At 43.3% G+C, this 26,542-nt stretch overlaps 1 protein-coding gene across 12 annotated transcripts in view; it reads right to left on the bottom strand.

Annotated features, from left to right (window-relative positions):
• Positions 1-18,333: 18,333 nt before the first annotated feature.
• Positions 18,334-26,542, bottom strand: part of CD44 (CD44 molecule (Indian blood group)) — an 83,010-nt gene continuing 74,801 nt past the window's right edge. For all 12 annotated transcript variants that reach the window (XM_036428464.2, XM_045577807.1, XM_045577808.1 and 9 more), the window contains 2 exons: positions 26,462-26,540; positions 18,334-20,140 (listed from right to left, as the gene is read on the bottom strand). In XM_036428464.2, coding sequence (XP_036284357.1) covers positions 19,939-20,140; positions 26,462-26,540 — 281 coding nt within the window. In that variant the 3' untranslated portion in view covers positions 18,334-19,938. The remainder of the gene's footprint in view (positions 20,141-26,461; positions 26,541-26,542) is intronic.

Genomic DNA, 26,542 nt, shown 5'->3' with positions numbered 1-26,542 from the left:
CAGCAGTATGCTGGGCCTGGCCTGCTCCACCTGACGTCACAGGCTCTTTGCTGGGAGGTGAATGGTTGTTTGACAGAAAAGGTTACAGGAGGTACAAATCCCTCCACCTGTGCCAAGAGCCTCTTGCAGGCCCTTCAGCTGCAGCTCCTTGCTCCACAATGGAGGATTGGAGAGCTCTAAAGAGTAGTGTCTCTGAAAAGCTGTGAGGCTCCCACTAAGACATTGAACCTCCTGGGCATCCCTCCTTTCAAGCAGTGATGTAAACAGGAAGCCAGGATTCCGTACATCAAAGAACTACAGGTGACAGAAGGTTCCAGCTCCCAGTCAGTGGTTTGCCCACTGTAGCCGGTCAGCCCAGACAGGGAGGCTGGGGTGGAGATGCCCACAGCATGTCTGACGTGAGCCCTGCAAGGATTGAAGACTGAATTCCCTGGCAAAAACACAAGTTTTTAGCATAATTACTTACTTCCTGGTAGTTTTTAAAATTTCAGTTCATTCCTCCTCTCACTGAGGCAGTGAGGGGCCATATTTAATCCCCAGGTCTTTTGAAGCAAAGCTGAGCCACAACATCAGTGAGGGGGCATGTTTAATTCCCGTATCTTTTTCAAGAAAAGCTAAGCCACAGATTTCAGGCTTTAAACTCAGGAGTGTTGATTGGGTCCACACGGCTTATCCAAAAAGAGTATAAGTGGAATAAAGCCGTACAATGTAAATATTGTTCCTACACTCAAACGTTGAAAAGCAACGACTTGGAATTCCGTAAAGCAGACAAATGCAACGTTATTGTGTTCCACCCTCTCTCTTTACTGGGTTGGAATGAACACGTAAAACCTTAAGATCTATTTTTGTCCATGATTCGGAGTAAACAGAGTTTAGCCTTCCAAATGTTGTCTGGAAAAACCTAGCGTCCTCCAACGAAGGGAAATATAGAACTGCAGGCAGGGGTGGTACGCTCCTTTTGTTGCATGAGCTGGCTCTCCTGGAATTCTCCAACGGCTTCTGTCACCTCTCAGATGTTTTCCAGGCCTGGATAACTGACTGCTCCCAGAGGGAGGGGCCATGGAATTTCCAAATTGCCTTCATCTGAGGGAAAAGTTCAGCTGGAACTCCATCTCCCTTCTTTAGTTGCTTACGCTCCCCTCTGTGGAGAGGAGAGAGGTCATTGACTCTAAGTCCAGAAGGACCTCATAGGGTAAATATGAGAAATGTAGCCATGTCTTTTTGCAGCTGGAGGAAATTGATACCCTAATTTAAAATGAATTAGAGGTAGCACGGTGGCAAACCAAGATTGAATGCTGGTTCTGTTCCTTTTCTAGCAATGAGCCATTGGATTGTGTATTTAGCCTCACTTTCCTCTTCTGTGGAATGGGGCTAGTCATGCCTGTGATATAGGGGCTTTGATGAGAGAACATCCATAAGGTAATTTGCACAGTACTTGGCATATAGTGAGGGTTCAGTCAATATGAACTGTCATCATCCTTATTGGTATTATCATAGCACTAGAGGGCCAGTGCAAGAAATTTGTGCACGGGTGTGGTCCCTATGCTTGGCCAATGATCAGAGACTATCGGGGCCATCTTGCCCAGTCCCAATCAGAGCCAGGCTGGCCAGGGCCTGCTGGCTGCTGGCAGAGCCTGCTGGACTGGGGGAGGGACCACAGGAGGCTTGCTAGCCAGGGGGAGGATCTGGGAAGGTTGGCTGTGGGAGCACACTGACCACCAGGGGGCAGCTCCTGTGTTGAGTGTCTGCACCCTGGTGGTCAGTGCGTATCATAGCAACTGGTCAACTGGTTATTCCAGTCATTCAGTCCTAATGGTCACTTAGGCTTTTATATATACATAGATTTTTTTTCCATTTTTTAATTAAGGTATTATATGTGTACATATCTAACCATTGTCCCCCCAACCCACTCCCATACATGCCCTCACCCCCAGAGTTTTGCATCCATTGGTTATGCTTATATGCATGCACACAAGTCTTTCAGTGTATATATTATATATATATATATATATATATATATATATATATAAAATATACATATATATTATTAATCACAGTAATATATATAATATATATATATATATATATATATATATATATATATATATATTATTAATCACAACTTCTTAGTGACTCAACTGGAAGAAGCCATTTGGCCTCTTGTCCAACCATATCACATGAACACAAGCTTCTAACCCAGAGCTCAGTTGTTCTTCCCCCAAAATCTGAGTTTTCTTGATAGACTCTTCGGACCCAGCAGGGATAATGCTGCCTTTCCTCCTAGGGAGGCTCCCTACATGGAGAGCCTGTACTAGCCGATGCTCCACAGGCCCCTCTACCCTTTCTTCTGTCACTTGCCAGGGCTCTGATTCTTGGCAGTGAGGGAAGGCACCAGGTTTCTTCAGGGAAAGGAAATGAATCTCAGCCTGGCCAAAGTGGTCTCCCTCAGGACTGGAAGCCTGGGCTGGCTCTTCCAGTGAGAAACAAAACATCCAGAAGTGAAGCAATTCTGTTCTTTACTGGAGAAGTCCTCCGGGGAGTCCCCCGCACACAGCCATCGCATGCACTAGGAGAGGCAAATGTCATGAGAAAGGCTATTTCTGTGGAATGTGCTCAACCCAGCAGGACCCCTCCAGAACTCCCTTGGCTGGGTCTATTCCTAGCACCACCCCCTCCCCACGTCCCTGTCTCCTTTTCCCTGGTGTCTTGCACAAATGACATTCACTTTCTCTCTCAATCGTTTTAAGAACAGAACTTGGAAGGCACTTTTTGGAGCTTTTGGAGGAAGCTGGTCCATTGCTCTCCTCTCAAAGTGGTGTCCTTTTGGGAAATGACCACAAACCTAGGAGCCTGCTATTTATGATTAAGAGTAGCTATTGCCTTAGGTAGGATCCCTGAAGCAGCAACTGACACAGGATTCAAGCCCACGTCACTTTTTTTTTTAAGGAGTTCTTTTCAGGAAACCCTGTAAGGCAGTGGTTCTCAACCTTTCTAATGCCGCAATGCTTTCATACAGTTCCTCATGTGGTGGTGACCCCCAACCACAAAATTATTTTTGTTGCTACTTCACAACTGTAATTTTGCTACTATTATGAATCATTATGTAACTATCTGTGTTTTCTATAGAGCCTAAAACCATAACAGGTTGAGAACCACTGCTGTAGAGCCTAAGACCATCAGAAAACAGCTATTTACACTATGATTCATTAACAGTAGCAAAATTACAGTTATGAAGTAGCAACAAAAATAAGTTTATGGTTGGGGCTTACCACAACATGAGGAACTGTATTAAAGGGCCGCGGCATTAGAAAGGTTGAGAACCACTGCTTTAAGGGCATGAGGGAAGCAGGAGAGGGAAAGGAAAGAGCTGAGCAAGAAGATAATTTCAGGGAAAGTCTTCCTTTAACGTGTCTGCACTTGAGGAAAGGAGACTTGTCTTTGAGCACCTGTATAAGTCAGACGTGAGATGTGGTCTACTTATGGGAGGGAGGGAGGCATGACTTCTAGGGTAAGGCAGGTCCCAGCTGCAGACAGCCATTCTCTAAGAAGGAAGGAAGCTAGGAGTTTTAGTTGTTAATGGATCAGTTAGGGCAGGGATGGGGAACAATTGTTCTACCAAGGGCCATTTGGCATGTATAACATCATTCACAGGCCATACAAAATTATCAACTTAAAAATTAGCCTGTTAGCCCTCACTGTTTAGAATGTCAGTCTGCAGGCTGAAGGGTCTCAGATTTGATTCTGGTCAAGGACATATACCCCAATTGCAGGCTCAATCCTTGGCCCCAGTTGGGAAGCGTGTAAGAGACAACCAGTTGATGTGTTTCTCTCTCTCTGTCTCTCCCTCTCTCTTTTTTTTCTTTTTTTTTTTTTAAAACATATTTTATTGATTTTTTACAGAGAGGAAGGGAGAGAGATAGAGAGCTAGAAACGTCGATGAGAGAGAAACATCAACCAGCTGCCTCCTGCACACCCCCCCACAGGGGATGTGCCCACAACCAACGCACATGCCCTTGACCGGAATCGAACCTGAGACCCTTCAGTCCACAGACCAACGCTCTACCACTGAGCCAAACCGGTTTCGGCCTCCCTCTCTTTTAAGAAGAAAAAAAAAAAGTCAATGGAAAAAAATATCATCAAGGGAGAATTAACAACAACAACAACAACAACAAAAACAAAATGGCAACAAGAATAAAATTTTGCCCTAACTGGTTTGGCTTAGTGTGTAGAGCGCAGGCCTGCGGACTAAAAGGCCCCAGATTTGATTCCCGTCAAGGGCATGTTCCTTGGTTGTGGGCACGTCCCCAGGAGGAGGTGTGCAGGAGGCAGCTGATCGATATTTCTCTCTCATCGATGTTTCTAACTCTCTATCCCTCTCCTTTCCTCTCTGAAAAAAAAAAAAAAATCAATAAAATATGTATTAAAAAAAAGAATAAAATTTTTAAAAATTAGCCTGTTATATTTGGTCAAACATTTAATTAACTCACCCCTAATGCCTTGGCAGGGCCAGACCTAATGATTTTGTGCTCCTAACATGGCCCATGGGCCACAAGTTGCCCACCCTTGAGTTAGGCAATGGGTGCACCAACCTGAGAAAGGGGATTTGGAAAGAATATCAAACAGCATTTAGTAAAACTTTTCATCTCACACATGCCTACCTGGAGCAGATTCTTGCATATATCATTAGGCCATTGAGTTCTCACAGCATTTCTGTGATTTAGGTGTTTTCACACTCCCTATTTTACAGATAATGGAATTGAGAATCAGAAACATACATATACACATAAGGAGAAGCTGGCCCATAGCTCTTTCTAGCAATACACCTTTGTTATGAGGGCCACAGAGAATTTGCAGTTGTTGGTACTGCAAACAACCTCCTAATATATTAGGCAAATTTATCATCTGCACTGGGTTTTCAGCTTGGATGTTTCCTCTGTTGTAGCCTCATTTGGAAACAAAATGAAACACTTTTTTATGAGCCAGTAACTCTATGATGACAACTATGGAAATGTTATATGTTCAACTGTCCTGAAGAAAGGGGAACTCAATCACCAAAGACTTCCCAAGTCAGGTCGGAGGAAAAGGCAGCATGGATAAAAGTAGTGGCAGCTCCCCTAGCCAGTTTGGCTCAGTGGAAAGAGCATCTGCCTGCAGACTGAAGAGTTCTGGGTTTGATTCTGGATTCAGTTCTGGTCAATGGCCCGTACCTTGGTTGTATTATAGGCTCTTCTCCAGTTGGTCCGGGCCCTGGTCTGGGCAAGTGCAGGAGGCAACCAATTAATGTGTTTCTCACACATCGATAGTTCTCTGTCTTTCCCTCACTCTTCCACTCTCTCTAAAAACCAATGGAAAAATATCCTCTGGTGAGGCTTAAAAAAATAAATAAATAAGGTAGTGCCAGCTGATAGAAGGTAGAAGTTGTTTCTTTAAAACTAAGGCCAGAGAGTTATAGAATCTCTCTCTCTCTCTCATTTTTTTCTGCACCATTTTCAAATTAGAAGTGAAATTAAAAAAAAATAGCTCTGTTGTTGGAAGCTAAATTGATGTTTTAGTTGATAAAGAGGATTAAAAAAAACAAAACACTAATGCTACATCTTTATTTTTGCCCCCACGGAATGGGTCTCTAGCTAGACTCTGAAGAGATGGAAGTCAGGAAGATGGACTTGCCTCTTTCTCCAGCTGGGTTCCTGCTGTGGGAAAATGCTCGTGCTGTCCAGTGAGCACATAGAGAATGCTATTGTTCAACATTTATTGATCATTTATTTGGTGGCAGGCACTGGTCTCTGTATAACTTTGGCAGAAGCCCTGGAAGCAGCTCCTTGGGAGACCAATTGTTCACTCTATGGCGTTAGGTACCTTTATTAACCCCATTTCACAGATGAAAAGACTGAGGCCTGAATATGCTAAGATGCCCTAATTCATAATGTCTACTCAGTAAGTAATAACCAGACATCATATCCCCATTCAAATACTCTTGAAAAACTTCTAAAATACAACCAATTAATTAGATTAATTTTTTTCTGTGTCTCTTGCTATGATTCACCTGTAGTTATGCAACATATATGACTGAGCATGTGCCAGGCATGAGGATATTGCAAGGAACATGAAGCTTATTATTAAGGTTGTATAGCTAGCTAGTGATTATTGGAAAGCCTTACAGAATTCTGAATGGTGTGGGCAGAGGGAGACCAGACATAGTTGACCTGATTTAACTTCCTTATCCTCAAACCATATAACCATATAGGCTGGTGTGTGTGTGTGTGTGTGTGTGTGTGTGTGGTGTGATGTTTTGTTTTGTTTCCTCCCGGTCAGAACACCGTAAGATACCTTGCATTTCTTTTTCAATTTGTTTTTCATTTCCTCTTAATTCTTGTCTCTTATCTCTGTTCCATGAACCTCATCTACCTCTGGTGTCCCCGGCCTCCCCATGGAAATAATCAATCCATGCCCATATCAGCTCTCTCTGCCTCCTTCAGCTTTCCCAGGCTACCATGGTGGATGTCAATTGCGTTTCCCCTCCTTATGATCGCTCCACAGAGAACAGTGGCTCTGTCTCTGTGTCCCCTGGACTCCCAGGGATGGGCCCTCATCTCTGGGACCTGGAGAGTGGGAGGAAAAACACAGGGAAAGACTGACTGCCACCCTGGGTGGTGGCTGGGTTTTCCCTGGAAACTAAAAATCAAACATGTCTCATCACCTCCAGCATTAATTTCCTTTAGAAACCCCCTGTCCTGACCTAAATAACAAATGCCATTTTCTCTCACCCATCTGGACACTCCTCCTCACATAATTAATGTAATGTGCTTAAAGATTCACACCCATCTTGCCCCTAGGCTAATTCACAGACACCTTACTCACATTGGACAGTAAATATCCTATCCAAATCATGTTTCCCTAAACCTTGGAAGCTGGAGGAAATCTCAGTGCATCCAGTCACACGGATATTACTTGAAATTTAACTCACTTGTATAACTCCTTAATTAAGACAAAGGATGCTTTTGGAACAGAAAACATTTCCAGCATAAAAGCTCTGGAAATAAAGAATTTCCCGGAAGACAGATGTTCGGTTGTCTAGTTACCTTTCTGTAGAAGTGGAGCAGACCAGCAGTTTTGTATTTTTAATGTTAAATGCTTTAATAAGGATCAAAGAAAGACAGCAGAGATGCCAATCTCTTCTTTGAGTAGCCCTGGATTCTCTTAGCAAATCAATCTAGCCAAAAGAATACCCTCACTACCTAAAAGTAGTGTTTCTATGAAACATTTCTTAGGCTGAAATGGCATCAAGAGAAGAAGCAGTTACCATAGGACACATCTCAGTAACAGGTGCGGAGAATGGATGGAGATTAAAGCCCAGATGCTCACAGGTCAAAGCTAAGGTGGCTGATACTGAGCGGCTGAGTGTAGTCCCAGGGACGGAGTTTGGGGCCACTCTCTCTGCTCCGTGTTTCACAGCCTCTGTGACAACTCACAGCAAAACAGGGGTTGAATGTTATTTTCACTTTTTACCTTTTCTTAAGACAGGGTGAATTTTCTTTGGATTTCTTTCAGTAAATGAAAATGGGTACTCAGGTAGGTCTTTATAATTAATCAAAGTGGCTTAATGCGAACTTCCAAAGAGCAGGAGGCTACCTGTAATTTCAAAGCAAAATTCAGAGCCAGAATCAAATTTCTCCCCAAACGCTAAACAGACTGGAAATGTGTGTTGCCTTTAGAACTAACTAATCGGCATAAACTGACTTGGAGTCACAGGTGGTTTTGAAACTCATTTCATAGCTGTCGATGCTGACACCAGCCCGCTTGGGACTTGTTGAGAAAGCCAGTGCAATGGAAGGACCTGCGTGTCTGGGCAGGAAGGTACAGTGTAAGGGTTATGACAGCAGGGCCTGGATCTACACTGTCCAAGTTGGCACCCTGGCTCTGCCACTTACTACTCTCGCTGTGCCTTAGTTTCCCCATCTGTGAAATGAAGAAATGAGGTACTTTATCTCACACGACTGTTCTGAATCTGATTTCGGTTTTCTTATGTTAGCACGGTCATAGGTAGTGCTCTTTGTCAGGCACTGTTCCAAGACCTTCAAGATACATTCATGTGTTTAGTCTGAGAACTCTGTCAGCTAGGTCCAATGGTGCATTTAACCGCTGAGGTTAAATACCTTCCTTGAGTTAATACATGCGACGTGTTGAACAGTGTCTGGTAGACAGGAAACACTGGCAACATCAGCTGTCATAGCCAGATGCCCTCCTGGACACCCCTCAGTCATGGCTGTATCGCTCCGTGAAGGATGTGTAGCCAGCACACACACAGTGCCCAGCACATGGGACGAATTCCATATTATGATTAAATGGTGCCTAACTATTTTTCCTTTCTTCTCAAGATCTTTGAATCCTTTTTCAAAACAAATGATATTGATTACAAAGGGGTACCCTGACCCTCTGTCCCACCATACAGGCAACCCAGTTCCTCTCCCACACCACACTAAGCCTTGGGTGCAAAGGCACCCACCTTCACTTTCTTCTCTCTGGTTTTACTTGGAGGATTCCCGGACTAAAATCAGGTGGCAGGACTCGATTTCCACAAAGAGGGGGAAATTCTGAGTGTCCACTAGGGGGCGCATGATTGACGGGCCAGAGAAGACCAACAAGATGGTTGAAGTAACAGGGAATATACTGTAAGCCCTCAATTTTGCAGACTTTGATTTAATGGACTTGGGATTTAACAGACAATATTTCCAGTCCTTATATGTGAAAAGTAATACCCTCTTAATTAATTTAACTGGTTATGTTTGTTATTCATTGCTTTGCTTTTTAAAAAAAATATTTTTATTGATTTTTTTGAGAGAGAGAGGAAGGGAAAAGGATAGATTGGAAACATGGATGAGAGAGAAACATCAAACAGCTCATCTGCCCCCAACTGGGGATGGAGCCTGCAAATGGGCATGTGCTCTGATGGGAATCAAACTGGTGACCTCCTGGTTCCTAGGTTGATGCTTAACTGCTGAGCCACACAGGCTGGGCTTCGCTGTTGTTGTTGTTGTTATTATTATTTTAGAGAGGAAGGGAGAGTGAGAGAGAAATATCAATGATGGGAGAGAATCATTGATTGGCCACTTCCTGTATGCTCCTTATTGGGGATCAAGCATGCAACCCAGACTTGTGTCCTTGATTGGAATCGAACCCAGGACCTTTCAGTCCACAGGCTGACACTCTATCCACTGAACTAAACCAGCTAGTGCCTTCACTGTTATTTTTAACAAATAGGCTGTAGGTTGAACAAAATACTGTAGCAATTTCGCCGACATAAGTAATTACTACAAATCTACAACTGTAGCCTACATATTTAAATCCAAGAGTCACCACTCCTAAGCAATGTTTAGGGAATGATTAGCACATGATCACACTGCAGATCTCAGTAATTGGTTCTGTTGTCTCGTGGCTGACTCTCTGCAGCAGTTTTAACACATGCCCACCAATGTATCCAAGTGCCCTAAGCTACGCCCTAAGCCAGGCCCCAGCCAGGTGCATTTGTGTACTGGTATTGACTGTGAATGCAGGCATTTACTAGACCTAGTCAGTACAAATTTAAAATTACAGGATTACGTAGAGGGAACTTTTTTGTAAAATTAAACTTTTCATACATACTTAATTTTAATTACACAAACATGATTAAAAAACAGTAAAATAACTAATTTGTCAATTTTTAACATAACGCATTCCTCATTTGGAAAACCTACTTTATTACAATATATTATGGATTTTCGACTTTAACAGACACCACCTTGCCTGAATTAGGTTGTTATACAGTTTCTGAAAGAACGTGAACTTGGAAAAATTCCCATTGATCTCATTCTTGGCTGGCCAGACCGACACATAGGACTTTGCTCAGTTGGCTTTTACACAAAGCTCGAGAAGGAGAAAGGGATCTCAAACAGAGTCAGGGAGTCTGTGCCTGTGGAGAGAGGCCCGGCGGCGCTGTCCTGAAACAGAGCCCAGCACCTCTGATGACTGTAGCCTGGGCCACAGTTCCCAAAGGCTCTCAGTGACAGTGGCCTTGGGGATGAGAAGAGAGGCCAAGTGTGGCCTATCCTGCCCAGGAGTGCAGCTGGCAGACCCCCCTGAAAATTAAAGGAGAGATGCTGTCCAGGCTGAGACTCTTTTGGGATTATGTTATACCTATTTGATTTCTATATGTGCTCTATGCAGAAGGTCCTTGATAAATAGTCATTTAATTTCTTCCAGAACAGTTGTTCAAGTATTGCTCCTCTTTGCATTCCTCTGTCTTTAGTCTTATCCATCTGACAGCTTCTCCTGACTTTCCTTTCTTTATTTCTTAATGAGATTTAAAGAATCCTGGGAGGAGGAGAAATTAAAATGTGACGCTCTTCCTGAACTCTAGTAACCTCTCCTGGAGTTGGCTTTGCCCTGAAGCCTTTAGAGCTGAAAACCCGTCTAGCTACTTCTGTGGGGAAAAGTTCCCAAGGTGTGTGCCCGGGATCTCTGGAGCGAGGCCCTGGAATTCCCACCCCATCTCTTCTCTCTGCCCACGTAGGAGCCACCCGGGAGCTTGGCTCTGGCAGGGCCTTTGTGTGGTGAGATGTTGGCGATAATATGCCTGCATATTCCAAGCTTCCCCAGAGAGCAGAGGGAACCTCTTTTCCTTTCTGATGGCTATTTGAACTTCTTGGGGTAAGAGAGGGGTAGGTTTTTAGGACCAAGATTCTTGCAAAGGTTTCGAAGGGGCTCAGAAATTCTTGGAATAGCGGAAACTGGTTTGGCTCAGTGGATAGAGCCTCAGTCTGTGGACTGGAAGGTCCCAGGTTTGATTCCGGTCAAGGGCATGTACCTTGATTGCGAGCACATCGCCAGTGGGTGGTATGCAAGGGGCAACTGGTCGATGTTTCTCTCTCATCGACGTTTCTGGTTCTCTATCCCTCTCCCTTCCTCTCTGTGAAAAATCAATAAAATATATTTTTAAAAAAAAGAAAGAAAGAAAGAAAGAAAGAAAGAAAGAAAGAGAGAGAGAGAGAGAGAGAGAGAGAGAGAGAGAAGAGAGAGAAGGAAGGAAGGAAGGAAGGAAGGAAGAAGGAAGGAAGGAAGGAAGGAAGGAAGAAAGAAAGAAAGAAAGAAAGGAAGGAAGAAAGAAAGAAAGAAAGAAAGGAAGGAAGAAAGAAAGAAAGAAAGAGAAAGGAAGAAATTCTTGGAATAACCTTGACTTACTCTACATCATGATTCATATTCTATCTGCATCCTTACTGTGTATTCGCACAAGAAAAACATTGAAGATGGCAGGAAGGAGGCGGAACATCTGTGTCCACCCACTATCTTCCACACATTTCACATACATTCTCTTGTTTAATCCCCGGCAGTCTTTCTGGTAGTAATTACTATTCCCATTTTATAGATGAGGAAACACGCACAGAGCCATTCAATAAGTTGTATAAGTTCATTCAGGGAGTAAGTGGCAGGGGCTGGATTTGAGTGTGGGGTCTTATTTTATTTATTTATTTATTTATTTATTTATTTATTTATATTTTTTAATATATATTATTGATTTTTTACAGAGAAGAAGAAAGAGGGAGAGTTAGAAACATTGATGAGAGAAAACCATCGATCAGCTGCCTCTTGGACACCCACTACTGGGGATGTGCCTGCAACCAAAGTACATGCCCTTGACCGGAATCGAACCGGGGACCCTTCAGTCCGCAGGCCGACGCTCTATCCACTGAGCCAAACCGGTTCGGGCTGTGTGCTCTTATTTTAAAGGCTACCATTCCTAACTAAACTTTAGCTGCCTTTCCTGGGGTTCTTGCCTTCCCTCTTTCAGGAATGAAGAAGGAGGAAGTGGTTTGGGCTAGGTTGCTGGAAAAGTGGAGTCATCACATGGTGAGCAAGTAGTCTGCAAGCCTGAGGGGGTGGGGCTGAAAAGGCGTGTTATTGGAGCCCCAACAGGCACAAGCTACTGGTGTTGAAGGCCAGATGTCAGCACGGCAAGGAAGGGGGCTGGAGGCTGGGGTGCTGGTTATTGGGAAAGGAGTATGGTTTAGCCAGACTTCCTGTTCCCCTGACCCCTTGACCTGAGGCCTCACAGCAAAAATCATATTTACACATGACCTATTCCCTCTCTTTCAAACAGACACAGCATGTATATGGTTGTTTACAGTTTCCTAAATTAATTCTATCACTAGTATGTCTTTGAATGGTGAGTCTAGCTTCACTTACTCATCCCCAAACCCTTCCTGTGGTTTCTGGAAGACTCAGAAGGACATGCTGACCTGGTTTGCAGCATTTGGAGACATCTCTCACTTTCCACAAATTTATTTACCAAGCATCTGACAATAGGCAATAAAGCACATTAATTTGGAGACTTTAGACAGACCTGAGTTCCCATCCAGGTTCTATCACTTTCTACACGTGTAGCTTAGGGACCATAATTAACTTCCTTGCACCCCTAAGGGCCTTGCTTGTTAAAAGTGGTGTAATTGCCAAAACCAGTTTGGCTCAGTGGACAGAGCGTCAGTCTGTGGACTGAAAGGTCCCAGGTTCGATTCTGGTCAGGGGCATGTACATTGGTTGCGGGCACATCCCCGGGGGGCGGGGGGTGCAGGAGGCAGCTGATGGATATTTCTCTCTCATCGATGTTTCTAGCTATCCTTCTCCCTTCTTCTCTGTAAAAAATCAATAATATATATAAACAGATCCATCAATAACCTCAGTAATATAGGAGGATATCGTATTGCTATGAAACAGGAACACAATGGTAGGGAGGCATCCTTAAGCACTCAGTCAATGATAACTTTTGAGGCTATTGTTGATCTTGGCCTTCAATTGTGTGTTGAAGGTACAGAGCCAAATCCTGCCCTCAAGAGGCTTGCTTGTCTCATGGAAGAGACAGGCCCAGGGGCAAATTAATGAAATGGCAGAGTAAGATCTGCTTCAGTGACACGTGGGAAAAGATAAAGAGGTGGCATGAGAGGAGGAAATGGGCTCAGCCTAGGTAGAGGTGGCATGAGACAACTGTCTTGAGGTTTTGATCAGAGCATGGGTGGAGCCCCAACTTTGGTTTATCTGCAGCCACAGCTTGAATGGCCAAGAATTCACCATGGGATATCAGTTAATCTGCTTCCTGGACTCCTTGCTCTTCAGCCTTGCTTTGAAAGCAAACAGCATTTCTGTTAAATTCCCTTATTAAGGAGACTTCCGTTCTGAAATATTCTGGTCCCTGGTACCCTACGTTAATAACAACACACACGTAAAAGCTGGATAGAGTTCAGGAAACTGGAGAGGATGGTGAAGAGAGAAGTTTAGTACCTACTGTGTGTATGGAGGAGATAAATTAATATTCACATGGGAATCAATCTTTTTGAGAACCTGATAAATGCAAGGCACTGCCATGAACTTAACACCTCATTTAATCCTCCTAGTGACCCTATGAAGGTTTTATTGTCCCTCTTTTACAGATGAGAAAACAGGCTAGTTAGATGTGTGAGCATAGTTGTACAGTTTAATGGTAGCATACCTATTAAAACCCAGGTTTGGCCCTGGCCAGTGTGAATCAGTTGGTTGAGCATTATCCCATGCATCAAGAGGTCACCAGTTCGATTCCTGGTCAGGGCACATGCCTGGGTTGCAGGCTCAATCTCCATTAGGGGGCTTGTATTAATAGGAGGCAGCCAATGGATGTTTTTCTCTTTCTCTCTCTGTGTCCTTCTCTCTTCCTCTATCTCTAAAATCAACTTTAAAAAACCATATTTAAAAAAAAAAGCAAAAAAAACCAAAACAATAACAAAACAAGTTTGCCTAATTCCAAAGCTCATGCTCTTTCTACTTACTATACCAGGTAATCTCTGGAAAATCTTCCTTTTCCAATAACATGGCATTTATGAAGTTGTTTATGGTTTTCTAAGTTAATGCTATTTGCCAATATGGCCAAATGGTGTGTATTTATTAATCATAAACATGAGAGGTGTCCTCCAGCACAAAAAGCTTCCAACACATCTGTCATAGACTGGTGGCCCTCATGGCCCTGGTCACTGGTCTCCTTGTAGTCACACTTTTAGCAACGTGACTCTGCAGTGCCTCCAATTAAGGGGTAGAATATATTTCTCAGCCTTTCAATCTGGGCTGCTCTTGTGACTTGTTTATGAACAGGATATGGTGGAATGATTGAGATCTGGGCCTACGCCTCAAGAGGCCTTCTGGCATCTGCTGTCACTTAGATCCCTGGACGAGGCAGCTGAAGGACGTGAGGGACACACAAAGAGACTCCAGTCACCCAGAATTCCCAGGTGGAGACATCCTAGACCAGTTTGTTAACCACAGACACCTGTGTGAGTTGTCATGCTCAACTGGGCCCCGCCCAGATCAGTAGAAGCGCCTAGTCAATAGGTGAACTCATAAAACATAATGTATGCTGCATTTCGGAGTGGTTTTTATTTTTTTATTTTTTAAATAAATTTTTATTGCTCAGATTATTACAGTTGTTTCTCCTTTTTGCCCCCATAGTTCCCTTCCACCTGGTTCCCACCTCACCCTCTGCCTTTAACACACACCCCCATTGTCCTCATCCATAGGTGTACGATTTTAATCCAGTCTCTTCCTGCACACACACCCCCCACACACACACACACACACGTGGAGTGGTTTTTAATGTATCAGTAGCTAATTAATATAACAAACAAGTAATTTTCTCTTTAATTAGAGGTGGATAAATCCAGGGCATTTACTGTTTCATTTGTCAATCAGTACTTAAGTTTGGACTGATTGTTCCCTAGATCTGCTGTGCAGCTGTCATCTCGGGATCCCTCTTTATCATCATCTTAGGAATTCCTTTTACTTTGTTTTCTGAAGCTCATGCCTTCCTCTTTCTTGGCAACTCCCTTATTTTGCTGGAGTACATCCTTTGGGAGTTGCCTGAGAATGGGAGAGTAGGTTTGATGACAGTGCGTATTTACAATGCCTTCATTCTATCTTTTCACTTAATTTGTGGTTTAGCTAAATCAGAGTTCTAGCTTGGAAACATTTCCCTCAGGATTTTGAATGCACTGTTTCATGGTATTCAATATGGCTATTGGGAAGTCTGATTCTATTTGGATTCTTGATCTTCTTTACTATCAATTTTTCTCTCTCTAGAGCTTATAGAACAATCTCTTTTGCCTCCATTGTTATGACTTCTTAAAATGATGTACTGTTGTGGCTCTGTTTTCATCTATTGTGCTGAGCTAGATATGCATGTAGTTCAATTCTGGGAAATGGTTTTGATTTATTTCTTGGATGATTTCTTTCTCATTTTCTCTCTTTCTGCAACTCCTATTATTTGCATTGTAGATTTCCTAGAATGATTCTCCACTGTTCTCCTCTGTTGCCATTGCTTTGTCTTCACTCTATTTTCTGAGACATTTCTGCAGCTGTATTTTCTAAACCTTCTTTTGAGTTTATTTTAAAATCTGTGCTTTTGTGTTTAAATTTTCAAAAGCTCCTTTTTTGAGTGTTCCCTGAATGTTTTTGCCCTACCATTGTGTTCTTGTTTCATAGCAATACGATATCCTCCTATATTACTGAGGTTATTGAGGGATCTGTTTTATTTATTTATTTTTTCTGTGAATCCCCTCAATTTCTCATGTGCAAGAGTGAACTACAGAAAGCTAAGAGAGCCTATGGATCCTGCTGAAGCTTCAGATGTGATCCTCACTGTAGATTGCTTTGCTGGGCTATGTCCTTGGGGAACTATCACGTTAGTATCTTTATGGTTTTCTCTCAGGCTTATCAGATTTCCCAGAAAGCCTGAACTTCTGCCCGGAGGATCCATGCTTGGCTGTTGATGTCTGGGAGCCAAGTTTCAAGAGGTTAGGCAGTCTTGACATTCCTTACGCATGGCTTCACTTTTCAGTGCTGTTTCCAGTGTCAACTGTGTGTGCCTTGTTGCCCTTCACTCAGAGACTCTATTTTGCCCCTTGCAGAGGATAAACATCTAGTCACTTGCTGGCATTGGGAAAGAGCAGTCACTCAGCTACTTAGAGTGGGGAAGGAGATCTGGGGTTTTTAAGTAGACTTTAAACTCACCCTCCTAATTTTGGTCTTGCCTTCTCTACCATATCCAGAGGTAACTGATGCTGCCAATTCCTGGGCCTTTTGGAGGGTGGGATGGAATTCTGCTACACAAATGTGGTTGCTTCTCAACTTTCCCCCATTTCTGGCTTAAGATTTAGTTTTTCTATATATACTCAGTCAATTACCAATGAGCCGTCACATCCAACTTCAGATTTGTGTTACTATGGCGTCTTCCTCCATTTTCCTTGGCCCTGCTTGGTTATGCCTTTTTAAAAATATATATATTTTTATTGATTTTTTACAGAGAGGAAGAGAGAGGGATAGAGAGTCAGAGACATCGATGAGAGAATCATTGATCAACTGCCTCTTGCACACCCCCTACTGGGGATGTGCCTGCAACCAAGGTACATGCCCTTGACTGGAACCAAACTAGGGACCCTTTAGTCCACAGGCTCTATCCACTGAGCCAAATCAGTTTCGGCTGGGTTATGCCTTTTTTGGAATACCTCCTATTGTCCTTTGAGTCTTGCATGAGGAAATGGAGATATGTTCACTTTCCTCTCTTTTCCTGAAAAGTAGTTCTTTGCTTTAAAGAAATAACACTTCATATCTCATTTAGTTTGAAATATGTGGACCATACACCTTTCATAGAATATTAAACTTCCTCCAAAAGAAGTTTCTCAAGTGATGGAGTTTTTCCTTTTAGAAAAAAGAACATGAGTGTGAAGCTTCAGCCACCTGCTAAACCTTTGACCCTGTGCTTCTAAATTACCCCGACAGGCAGATAATCCCAGCTGTGCCCCTCCCATGTTCCCATCCTTCTTAAATCAGACACTCCTGAGTCCATTTTCTTTAATGTTTCAACAGTAGCTTTTTAATAGTTTCCAATAAATGCTTTCAACTGGGCAATGTACACATCATGCTTTCCTTGTTGTTACTGGCCCATCAATAAATATACAAAATTCAGGAGTACTGTGAAAAATCAAAATAACAATGGTCATCGTACACATGCAAACAATAAAATACTCTTGGAAAACTTAAAGGGATTTACAAAAGGTATAACTACGACACAAAAGTGAATGAACCATTCTATTGTTCGTAAGCACATTTTATCTTCTACAGAAGTGAGAGGTTTCCTTTCTCCTACTCCTTCTAAAATTAGTCATTGGTGTCATGGTCTTGATGTACAACTTTTTGAGAGGTTTTGTTGGAGAAATCCATTCTGCAGGTTAAAATCTGTAAAATATAGATGTCTTTTGTCCAATTTTATTTTTCACCCAGTGCTCATTTAAAGGAAGCCCTCAGGAGATATAAAAGACTTATGATTATAGGAAAAATTATATCTTAAGCTCTCAGCACTGCAGACTTCTTATCGCTGCTCTTTTAACTTCACAAAACAATGAAATGCTGGCCCCTCGCTGATATAAGCACACTATTATGTCAAATGGGAGAGAATGCATCCCAGTCCATGAGCTTCAGGCAATAGTACAGGTGCAGTGCACCTAAGAGATGGAAGCTCTAGACTTCCTTATTCCTTTCTCGAAAACACAGAGGTATATCCCAGTGGGGACTACAACAATAAAAGGAAAGGTTATATTTCATTCCAAAATAAAGTAGGAAAAAAATCTCCTCTCTCAGCCTATTTGTTGGGAATGTGTAGAAGGGGTGGAAAACCACTCCTAGCTGAGACTTGAGTGACTATCCATGGCCCTAAAGAGAATCTGGGGGACAGTATAGGCCTATACTACCCTCCTGGACCTGATCCCAGACTGGCCTGTTGCACTCAGGTTAAAGACAGGAAAGATCTTGGAAAGCAGAAAGCACTTAGACACCAGTGGCAGTAACAACGGAGTGACCAGATAGATGTCCATTTTCTTTTCTTTCAACTTGAAAATAAAAAGAAAACCAAACAGCTGAATATGGAAGTGGGCCATACCATTCACAGAAGAAAAAGGGGTTTTCAAAGACCATGGAGGGGGGTTGTGAGGGGGACAGGGGAGAGCAGAGGTTGGAAATGAGCTCAGGAAGCAGGCTTCTCTCCTTTAAATATCTCCTTTAGAATCAATTCTGTGTGAGCCCAGCCAGGATTCATGTGGGAGTTTCTTTCCTTTTTCTCATTCTCCACGCCCACACCCGCCCCCTGCCTTCTCTTCTCTTCTCCACTTCTATTCCCTCTTCCTCCCTCTCCTTCTATCTCCTCCTCTTCTTCTCTCTTCCTCCTCCTCCTTTGCACATTCTTTCTCTCCTTCTTCCCCCTCTCCTCCCTTTCCTTCTTGTTTTTTTCTTTTCGTCTGAGAAACATTGCCAGTTAAGCATATTATTAGTTTAGGCAACAGATAACTTTTTATAGAGGCCTAATGAAGGAGCTCCCATTTTATAGGAGCTCTTACTTTAGAGATCTAATCTCTTCTATAAGTAGCTTTTAGAAGTCCCAGGATGAATGGGGCTTTCTGAAGATGTGAATAAAGACCACAGAGGACCTGCCAACCAAAGGATAAAGACATTAATCTTTTATTTAGACATAAACCTGGTATCTGGTAATAATTCTGAGTAGGTGGGAAACCCTGTAAACTTTTGAGATTCCCCAGGCACTTAACTTTCTGAGCAGTACCGTCATTGGGAACAGACAACTGGAATGTTAGAGTATAAACAATTACGGCCATAAAAATACTCAAACAGGATCTACACTACTCCCTCCCCTACTTCCTCAACCTGTGCAATCAGTGGCTACTGCCTATGCTCTTTCATGTCCATGGCTTCTCTTTGATAACAAGAGGCCAGAAGGCACTTTCATATTATTTTTGGACATCGCTGATGGGATCAGTGAAATGGGACTCCACAATGGTACGTCATGCAAATGTAATGTGACTTTTCATAGCCCTTCAAGGAGAGAATAGATGGCCATTATAACAGGAGAGCTGCTGAAGTCCCTCCTCTCACCATTTTGGTTGTAGGACCAGAGAGAAAGTCTTTGAGCCTCAGAAACCCAACTGCCTTCCTGGATCTTCTGTGAGTTTTCGGTGAGCGGGTCTGAGTAGGGACTGAGTTCTGAGATGAAATCTTCAGGGAGACCCTCCCACGTCTTCCTAATGAGCTGTTGAGACCCAGACCTTGCTGGTTAAGACCCTGAAGGATCACAGCACAAAGGGCAAAAGTAGAAGAAGTACAGATGTTTATTACGAATCAACTGAAACCCTTTTTAGGCCTCTGACAAAGTAACAAAACAAAACAAAAATCCTACTAACTACAGGACCTCCATGGTTTAATATTTCAAAAACAGAGATAAATATCTTACTACATTTAAATAGCATGATCCTTTGGGCATTCTCAATAGCATTGGGAAAATTTCTACAGCCTTTGTAGAAAGGGATGTATAACCAATACATCCCAGACCCCTTCCCCCATGGAAAGCAATGCGTAGGGACTGGGCCCCTGGATGGACAATGTAGCCCATTCAGATTTCCTTTTAGGAAACAATTCCTCTTAGCTCTGGGGTGGGGATGTCCTTAGCATGTGGCTGTCACCTAGGAGGTGGGGGAGGAGGGAAGGTTGAGGATCAGAAAGATGCATTTATGGCTTTTATTAGGTGCCATGCTAGCACACCCCAGGGAGTGGGAAGCTTCTAGGTGTGAACTGAAACCATCAAAATCTTGTCGATTGTTCATTGGACCCTCATTTCAGAAAGCAATGCTCTTTTTATAAATTCAGCTAACATCACAAAACAAAGCACAATAAACAAAAAGGAGTAGAAAATGTTATGCTAAAAAAAAAAAAAAAAAAAAACCAACACAAAACAAACCCCAATGAAATAATCAGTAGCACATTGCATCTGTGAGTGTCCCAGCTCCCTGTAACGGTTGTGTGTGATTTCTATCCACGGTCATGGTATAGGTGTTACACCCCAATCTTCATGTCAACGTTCTGTAGGTTCCGCGTCTCGTCGGCTGTCATACACTGGTCTGGGGTCTCCGATGATTCCTTGTTCACCAAATGCACCATCTCCTGAGACTTACTGGCCTCCCCGTTGAGTCCACTTGGCTTTCTGTCCTCCACAGCTCCATTCCCATTGATCACCAGCTTTTTCTTCTGCCCGCACCTGATAATGTAAAGGACATATGAGAAAAAGGTGCAATGACCCAATCATCAGCATCACAGACAACATCACCAACATCATCACTCCAGTTTATACTGGTCTTTAGTATGCTTCCTCTTACTGACTTTTAACAGTCAGCACTTCTTAAAGTGAGGTCCCCTGAACCAGCAATTAAAGTATCAGCTGTGAGCTTGTTAGAAATGCAAATTCTTGGGCCCAGATCTAGGCCTTCACAGGGTTTCTGATGCAGTGGTCACAGCTCAGAAAACCAATGCTATTTATTATTCCCTGCTACAGGTGAAGAAACCTTAGGGCTCAGAAAATTCAGTAACTCACCCCAGGTTACTCAACCCCTAGAGTATCTGACTCCCAAGTTCTAGTTCTCCTTTCACCATACTACGCAATGGAAATGTTTGCCTCTTATTAGTGCTTTAGCAATTTCCGCAGACTCAGATAAACCATCATGATGATCGTAAGTCATTCTGATTTGTGTATTCAAGAAAGTTTCATTAGATGGATGGAAAGAGATTAACCAAAGAACATATACACATATACGCATAGCTTATGGACACAAATAATAGTGTGGTGAAGGCCTGAGGATGGGTGGGGGTTAGATGGAAGAGGCAGGGGAAAGGGGAAATGGGAGATATCTATAATACTGTCAACAATTAAAAAAAAAAAAGTCCCATTAATGCCTCTCACAGTCAACATTGTGTTGACCTTGACGGGTTATTACTGCATGTACTGAGAAGAATGAAACAACATTTTTCTAGAACTATAGGCCGTATTGCTTTTCCCCAACATTGGTTACCTCCCATATAACCCTGGTTATAGGTTAACTACACAAGGCAAATAGTTCAATTACTTTAAGGTTTCTCACTAACATTTTCCTTAAGATGCAAATGCCAAAGGTTTTCTATGGAAGAGCATGACCTTGATCTTGTCCCTGCATCACAGTATTACCTCACCCCACGCAGCCTGACACAACGCTTCCTCTTTCCTGTAACATGATTGTGGCTGCACATCTAGACGTCAGACTGTGCTTCACGGAAGCAAAATTGCAGATCCTCACAACTATGGGGGATGAGGGGGGTAGGCTAGCATTTATTGGACACCTTCTGAGTGCCAGGCACTTCACATGTAACTCTATGTAGTCCTCACAATAATCCCACAATGCTGCTCTTATTCCCATTACAGGTCAGTGGAAACTGAGGCCCAGGGAGTTTAATAACTAACTTGAGATCACACAGTTCATAAGACAGAGTCAATATTCAACTCCAGGCCTTCATGACCCAAAGCCTGGACTCGGCCCAGCTCTCTTCATGTTGCCAACCATCTGGAGATGGGGAAATAGTATGTAGTCGGAATTGTTCACTTTGCCGCTGGATATTTGGAGTTGCGGAGACAAAGCCTCTATTATTCATGATCGTGGGCCATGCCTGCTAGCACTGCCAAGGCCGTAAACTTTAATCTCTTGTTTGGGGAAATAGAAATTATGCCTCCTCTATAGGAGTTAGATCCTGTCTCCTCTGGCGGGATGCTTGATGAGGGCAGAGAAAGGATGCTTGACCAGCGCTGCAGACCCATGGGACTGGGAGTGTGGATGCTATCCACATAGACAAGAACAGAGCTCTGGAGGCTTGGTTTTGAGACTCTATTGCCATATGACCTGGGGCAACTCACTTACCCTCTCTGAACCTCAACTTGCTTATCTGAAATATCAGACTATTAGGAGTACCACTTTCACAAGATTGTGGAAAGCCCTCAAAACAGAGCCTGGCTTTATTTGTTGCTTTTACACTGTGGGTGAGGAAACCAAAGCCTTGGGTAAGCACTTGGAACAGTATCTGGAAAACAGTAGATGTTCAAGAATCACCTGCTGTGACCTGGCTGGTGTGGCTCAGTTAGTTGGGCATTGTCCTGTGCACCAAAAGGACTAGGGTTCTATTTCCAGTCAGGGCACATGCCTAGGTTGTGGGCTCGATCCCCAATACAGGGCGTGGAGGAAACAGCTGATCAATATTCCTCTCACATCAATGTTTCTCTCCATTTCCTTCTCCCTTCTCTCTACAATCAATAGTGGGGTTTTTCTTTTTTCTTTTTAAACAATTACTGCTGTGATTAATATAGTGAGCACCACATGAAATGGGTTTCCCTTGCTTCTCTGGCTGCCTCTACTACTTCGTTACATTTACCATGAAGAGGACTTAAAAGCCTGAAGGTGGAACGCTGCTCATGCTATTTTAGATTCTCGGGTGGTATTTCCGGTGTTCTTTGAAAGAGAGGTGTCTCAGGAAAGTAATGGGAGCTAGAGAAGTTGAATGAAATATTGCAGAAAAGTGATTTATAAGCATAAACAGGCTCGTGCATGGGGGTGAAGTGGATTCATGTTACTCACGAAGACAAAGCTGGTTTTGGAAGTGAATAACATCTGACCTGCGGGGTTTGGGCTTTGCCCTGCCCCCGATTCCCTGTGGATTTATGTGTCTGGTCCCTGCCTGACTTCTTTCAGAAGGGCAGGATGATTCTCATAAATAACCCAGCCCAGTCTGCTGTGCTCCAGGCATCGAAATAAAGCACTTGAAAAACTCAAGTCCTAAGTTTTTTATTCTTCTTAGAGACATTTTAAAAGGAACATCAGCAATGAAGGAACTTGGGAGGCCAGCCAGCCCAGCCTTTTCATTGTGGAAACTGGATACTGATCCCAGAAATCAAGGCTGTCATCTGAGACCGCATTGCTAGCTATGACAGGGCGATGGTGTCTACGACTTAAGACTTTCTGAGTCCAAAGGTCAGAGATCTCCACCGAACGCCACCTTGCCTAGAAATCCTTTCATTGCTGTCCATAGTGACCGCGCAATGTGGAAGGACCCAGGCTGGAGCCTTGCCAGGAGAGGGTGGGCAGCCTGGGTGATGGGATTGGGTGGGGGTGGGGAGGAGGTACATCTAGGGCACAGAGGAATTTCCTTTGAAAGACAAAGGGAGTAAATTAACAACCGATCTTATGTCTTTTCTACCTGACAATCCTTAAAGCTATTTAGAGATGTATTGTGCTTTGTGTTAGAGCTGGGCCACTACCACATGTGGCTATTGAAATTTAAACTAATTAAAATAAATACAATTTTAAAATTCACTTAAGTGGCATTAGCCAATTTGGAGTGCTCAGTCACCCCCAGGATTCATGTTTGTGGATTGGACAGGACAGATGTAGAATCTTTCAGTCTTAGACAGCTCTGCTGGGCGGCTGTGTTCTCCAGGGTGGACCGAGGTCGGGTGAGGAGGGATTAGGGAGCCGGGCTGCAGCTTAAGGGAAGGCAGGACCAGCCACAGGGGATTATCTCCTTGAGAGTGAAATCTAGTGAAGGCCTTTTTTGCAGTCAGTGTAGAAACATTCCTGAATCATTCCTGTTTTGTAAAGCCTTTTTTGGTCATTATTTTTCTCCTCTTCATACAAATTGGATAAATTCTTTAAGGGAAAGGCACCTAACTTTTTCCTTAAGAACCAACCCAAATGACTCCTAAAACCTAATAGTTTTTTTCCTAAGGACAGTGACTAAAGTACAATTTTCATTGGCAAGTTGCAATTCAGGGACTCTGGTTACATGAAGAACAGCTAGGAAAGGTGATGTGGGTTATGATGGGGATGGGAAGAGCAGAGGGAATAACGGGACCCTGACATGAGCAGCTTTAAGATGACATGACTCACAGATGATGTTGTCATGGATACCTGTGGTCAACCCTTGACTGTCAACTTCAGTGACTAATGCTTTTCCATTTTTATCTTTTAACCATAATTCATAGGACAGTGCCTGGCACAGAGTATGTGCTCCATACACGTCAGCTGAGTCCAATCCAACAGGCCGATGTTGCCACCGAACCTCAAGATCCTTTTAGGGAAAGGGTGGTACTTTTTGTTTTTAATCTTCTCTTTCTCCTCACCAAGGTTGAGGGTCATAGCCGCCCCTCAAAAGATGTCTGTCGAATAAAGAAGTGCCTGTTGTAGGTCCCTACTTTCAACCCAACTTTCTTGGATGAAAATAGGATTCTGTGTGTCTCTAAAATGTAATGCTCCTAGCAGAAAGGCCCAGACTTTAAGAGGATTAGAAGAAGGCTGGCGACTTCAGAAACACAGCGCGCATGAAGGGGCCTGGGAAGCCATAACCATTAGTTAGCTGCTTGGCAAATCTGTTTTTGATTATCAGATCAGGACATGGTAATTTATGGCGCCCAAGCAGCTACTTTCCTGGTGAGATACATGCTGTGCTGGTTCCCGGGTGTCCCTGTCTGCCCGTTGCTAGGGTGACTGCTGGCCTTGGGAAGAGGGGGAGGGTGCAATGAGGCCCTTTTTGCTGCTCACATGATGGGGAGCGACGTGTAAGCTAACCAGCTGCACTGTAGGGGCTCTGGCTGCTCTCAAGGGCAGCAAAGATGCTTCTTTGAGGTCTCCCCCATCGACAGCACCAGGGGCCACGTTTCCATGGTGACATGCAGAGCTCATGGACTATACCTGTGAGCAGTGGCAGTGCATTCTAAGGCTTGGGGCAAAGGACTGATTTCCAACAATTGGGAATTCACATTTAGCTGAGTAAAAGTAACCCTAGGAAAAACAAGGAGGCTGAAAGAAAGTATAAAGACTCTTTGTAAGGGTCCCTCAAGTCACATTATTTAAATTCAACTAAAAAAAAAAAATCTCTTTCCATTTAGTCATAGGAGATTTCCAGGAGGACTTTCAGATTTTCTTTCCTCGTTTTGTTCCTTATACATTATACAATCAACTACCACGACTATTTTTATCATGCCCTCAAAGGCACAGAGAGCAACACAGCTCTTCAACATTAATATAGCACTTTTATTAACTTGTACCAGTGTCAGGCGGCATTATTTAATTTCCTTGGATAATTAGAGATACTGCCTGGGCCCCCCATCCCCCAACAGCAGTGGAATTAGGTATTTGCTGTTTTCCAAAAGCCAATGAGAAGCATTCAATCATTTTCTCAGGTCCTCTCCCAAACCCGAGGCATTTTTCTGGCCTGTTAGATGCTCCAGTGATACAACAAAAGGGACCCTTACTTGGAAAGAAGATTCTTTTACCTTAAAAGAAGAAATCTCAAGAGACACAGAAGGTTTAATGTTCCCAAGCAAATGCTCAGAGCAAAAGCACATCTTGAAAGTGTCTTAAGCAGGAAATTGAGACATATTTGTGGAGTATCTTTGTCTATTTTCATTTCTTCTGTTGCTAGAATGACTATTTTCCTTTATTTCACTTTAAATGGCTATATTTCTGGAGCCTTGTCACAGCTCAACCAGGAATATGTATTGTTTAAATAGCTGCTGAAACTATTGGCCTTGGTGGAGGAAGAGAAGGAGGGAGGAAGGGAGGAAGGAAGAGAGGGAGAGAGGAAGGGAGGGAGGGGAACCTTTGATGAAAACAGCCCCCATGTCAGTTCTAAGGACTTGTCTGTCTTTATTCAGACTTTCTTATGGGAAGTTCTTTCTTATTTCATAGACCACACTGTCAGGGAGCTCTCTGAGGCCATGATCTGAATCCTTTCAACTGCTGTGGCCAGAAAATAGAAAATAGTGTCCTTATAAAATTAACACACAAACTCAATTCCTGTTTTAAGTAGGGGTTCTAGAAAGCTCCATGGGCCTCGGATAGGAGATGACCAATCCCTGAATCTTTATATGGTGTTTTTGTGCATTGTGAATGCACTTACTAAATATTTGGTTTAATAAATCAATAAATGAATATATAGTGTTATGCCTTTTTGATGAGGTGTTTCACAGTTTTTATCAGAAAGAGTCTCTATGGGGTTTACCCTCGAAATAATTAAGATTTCCTCGTCAGCTGGCTCAGTGGTTGAGCGTTGACCTATGAGCCAGGAGGTCACGGTTCATTTCCTGGTCAAGGGCACAGGCTCGGGTTGCAAGCTCGATCCCCAGTGTGGGACATGCAGGAGGCAACTGATCAATGATTCTCTCTCATCATGATGTTTCTAGCTTTCCCTTCCTCTGTGAAATCAATTAAAAAATATAAAAAGCAATAATTAAGATCCTCAAGAGATTCCACCACTATTTAGAAGTGAAGGTCTAGGTGCCAGAGCAGGGCTACTTCGACTGTACCATGCACATGAATGTCTGAGGCCTCATCCAAACAGACTCTGACGCAGGAGGTCTGGGTGGGGCCTGTGGTCCTGCATTTCTAACAAGCCCCAGGTGTTGAGGCTGCTGGTTTCAAGGGCTATGCTCTGAGCAGCAAGGACATAGAGTCCAAGTTTAAATGATGTCCTTCCAAATCAGAGGCTCTGAGGAGCATCCCCTTACCTTCTTCGGCTGTTGACAGCGATGCAAACTGCGAGAATCAAAGCCAGGGCCAGGAGGGACGCCAAGATGATCAGCCACTCT

This window comes from Pipistrellus kuhlii, unplaced genomic scaffold (assembly GCF_014108245.1).
Source record: "Pipistrellus kuhlii isolate mPipKuh1 unplaced genomic scaffold, mPipKuh1.p scaffold_m20_p_9, whole genome shotgun sequence".
NCBI classification, from domain to species: domain Eukaryota; kingdom Metazoa; phylum Chordata; class Mammalia; order Chiroptera; family Vespertilionidae; genus Pipistrellus; species Pipistrellus kuhlii.
The sequence above is the reverse complement of the archived record's forward strand: the minus strand, read 5'-3'. Positions and strand labels throughout refer to the sequence as shown.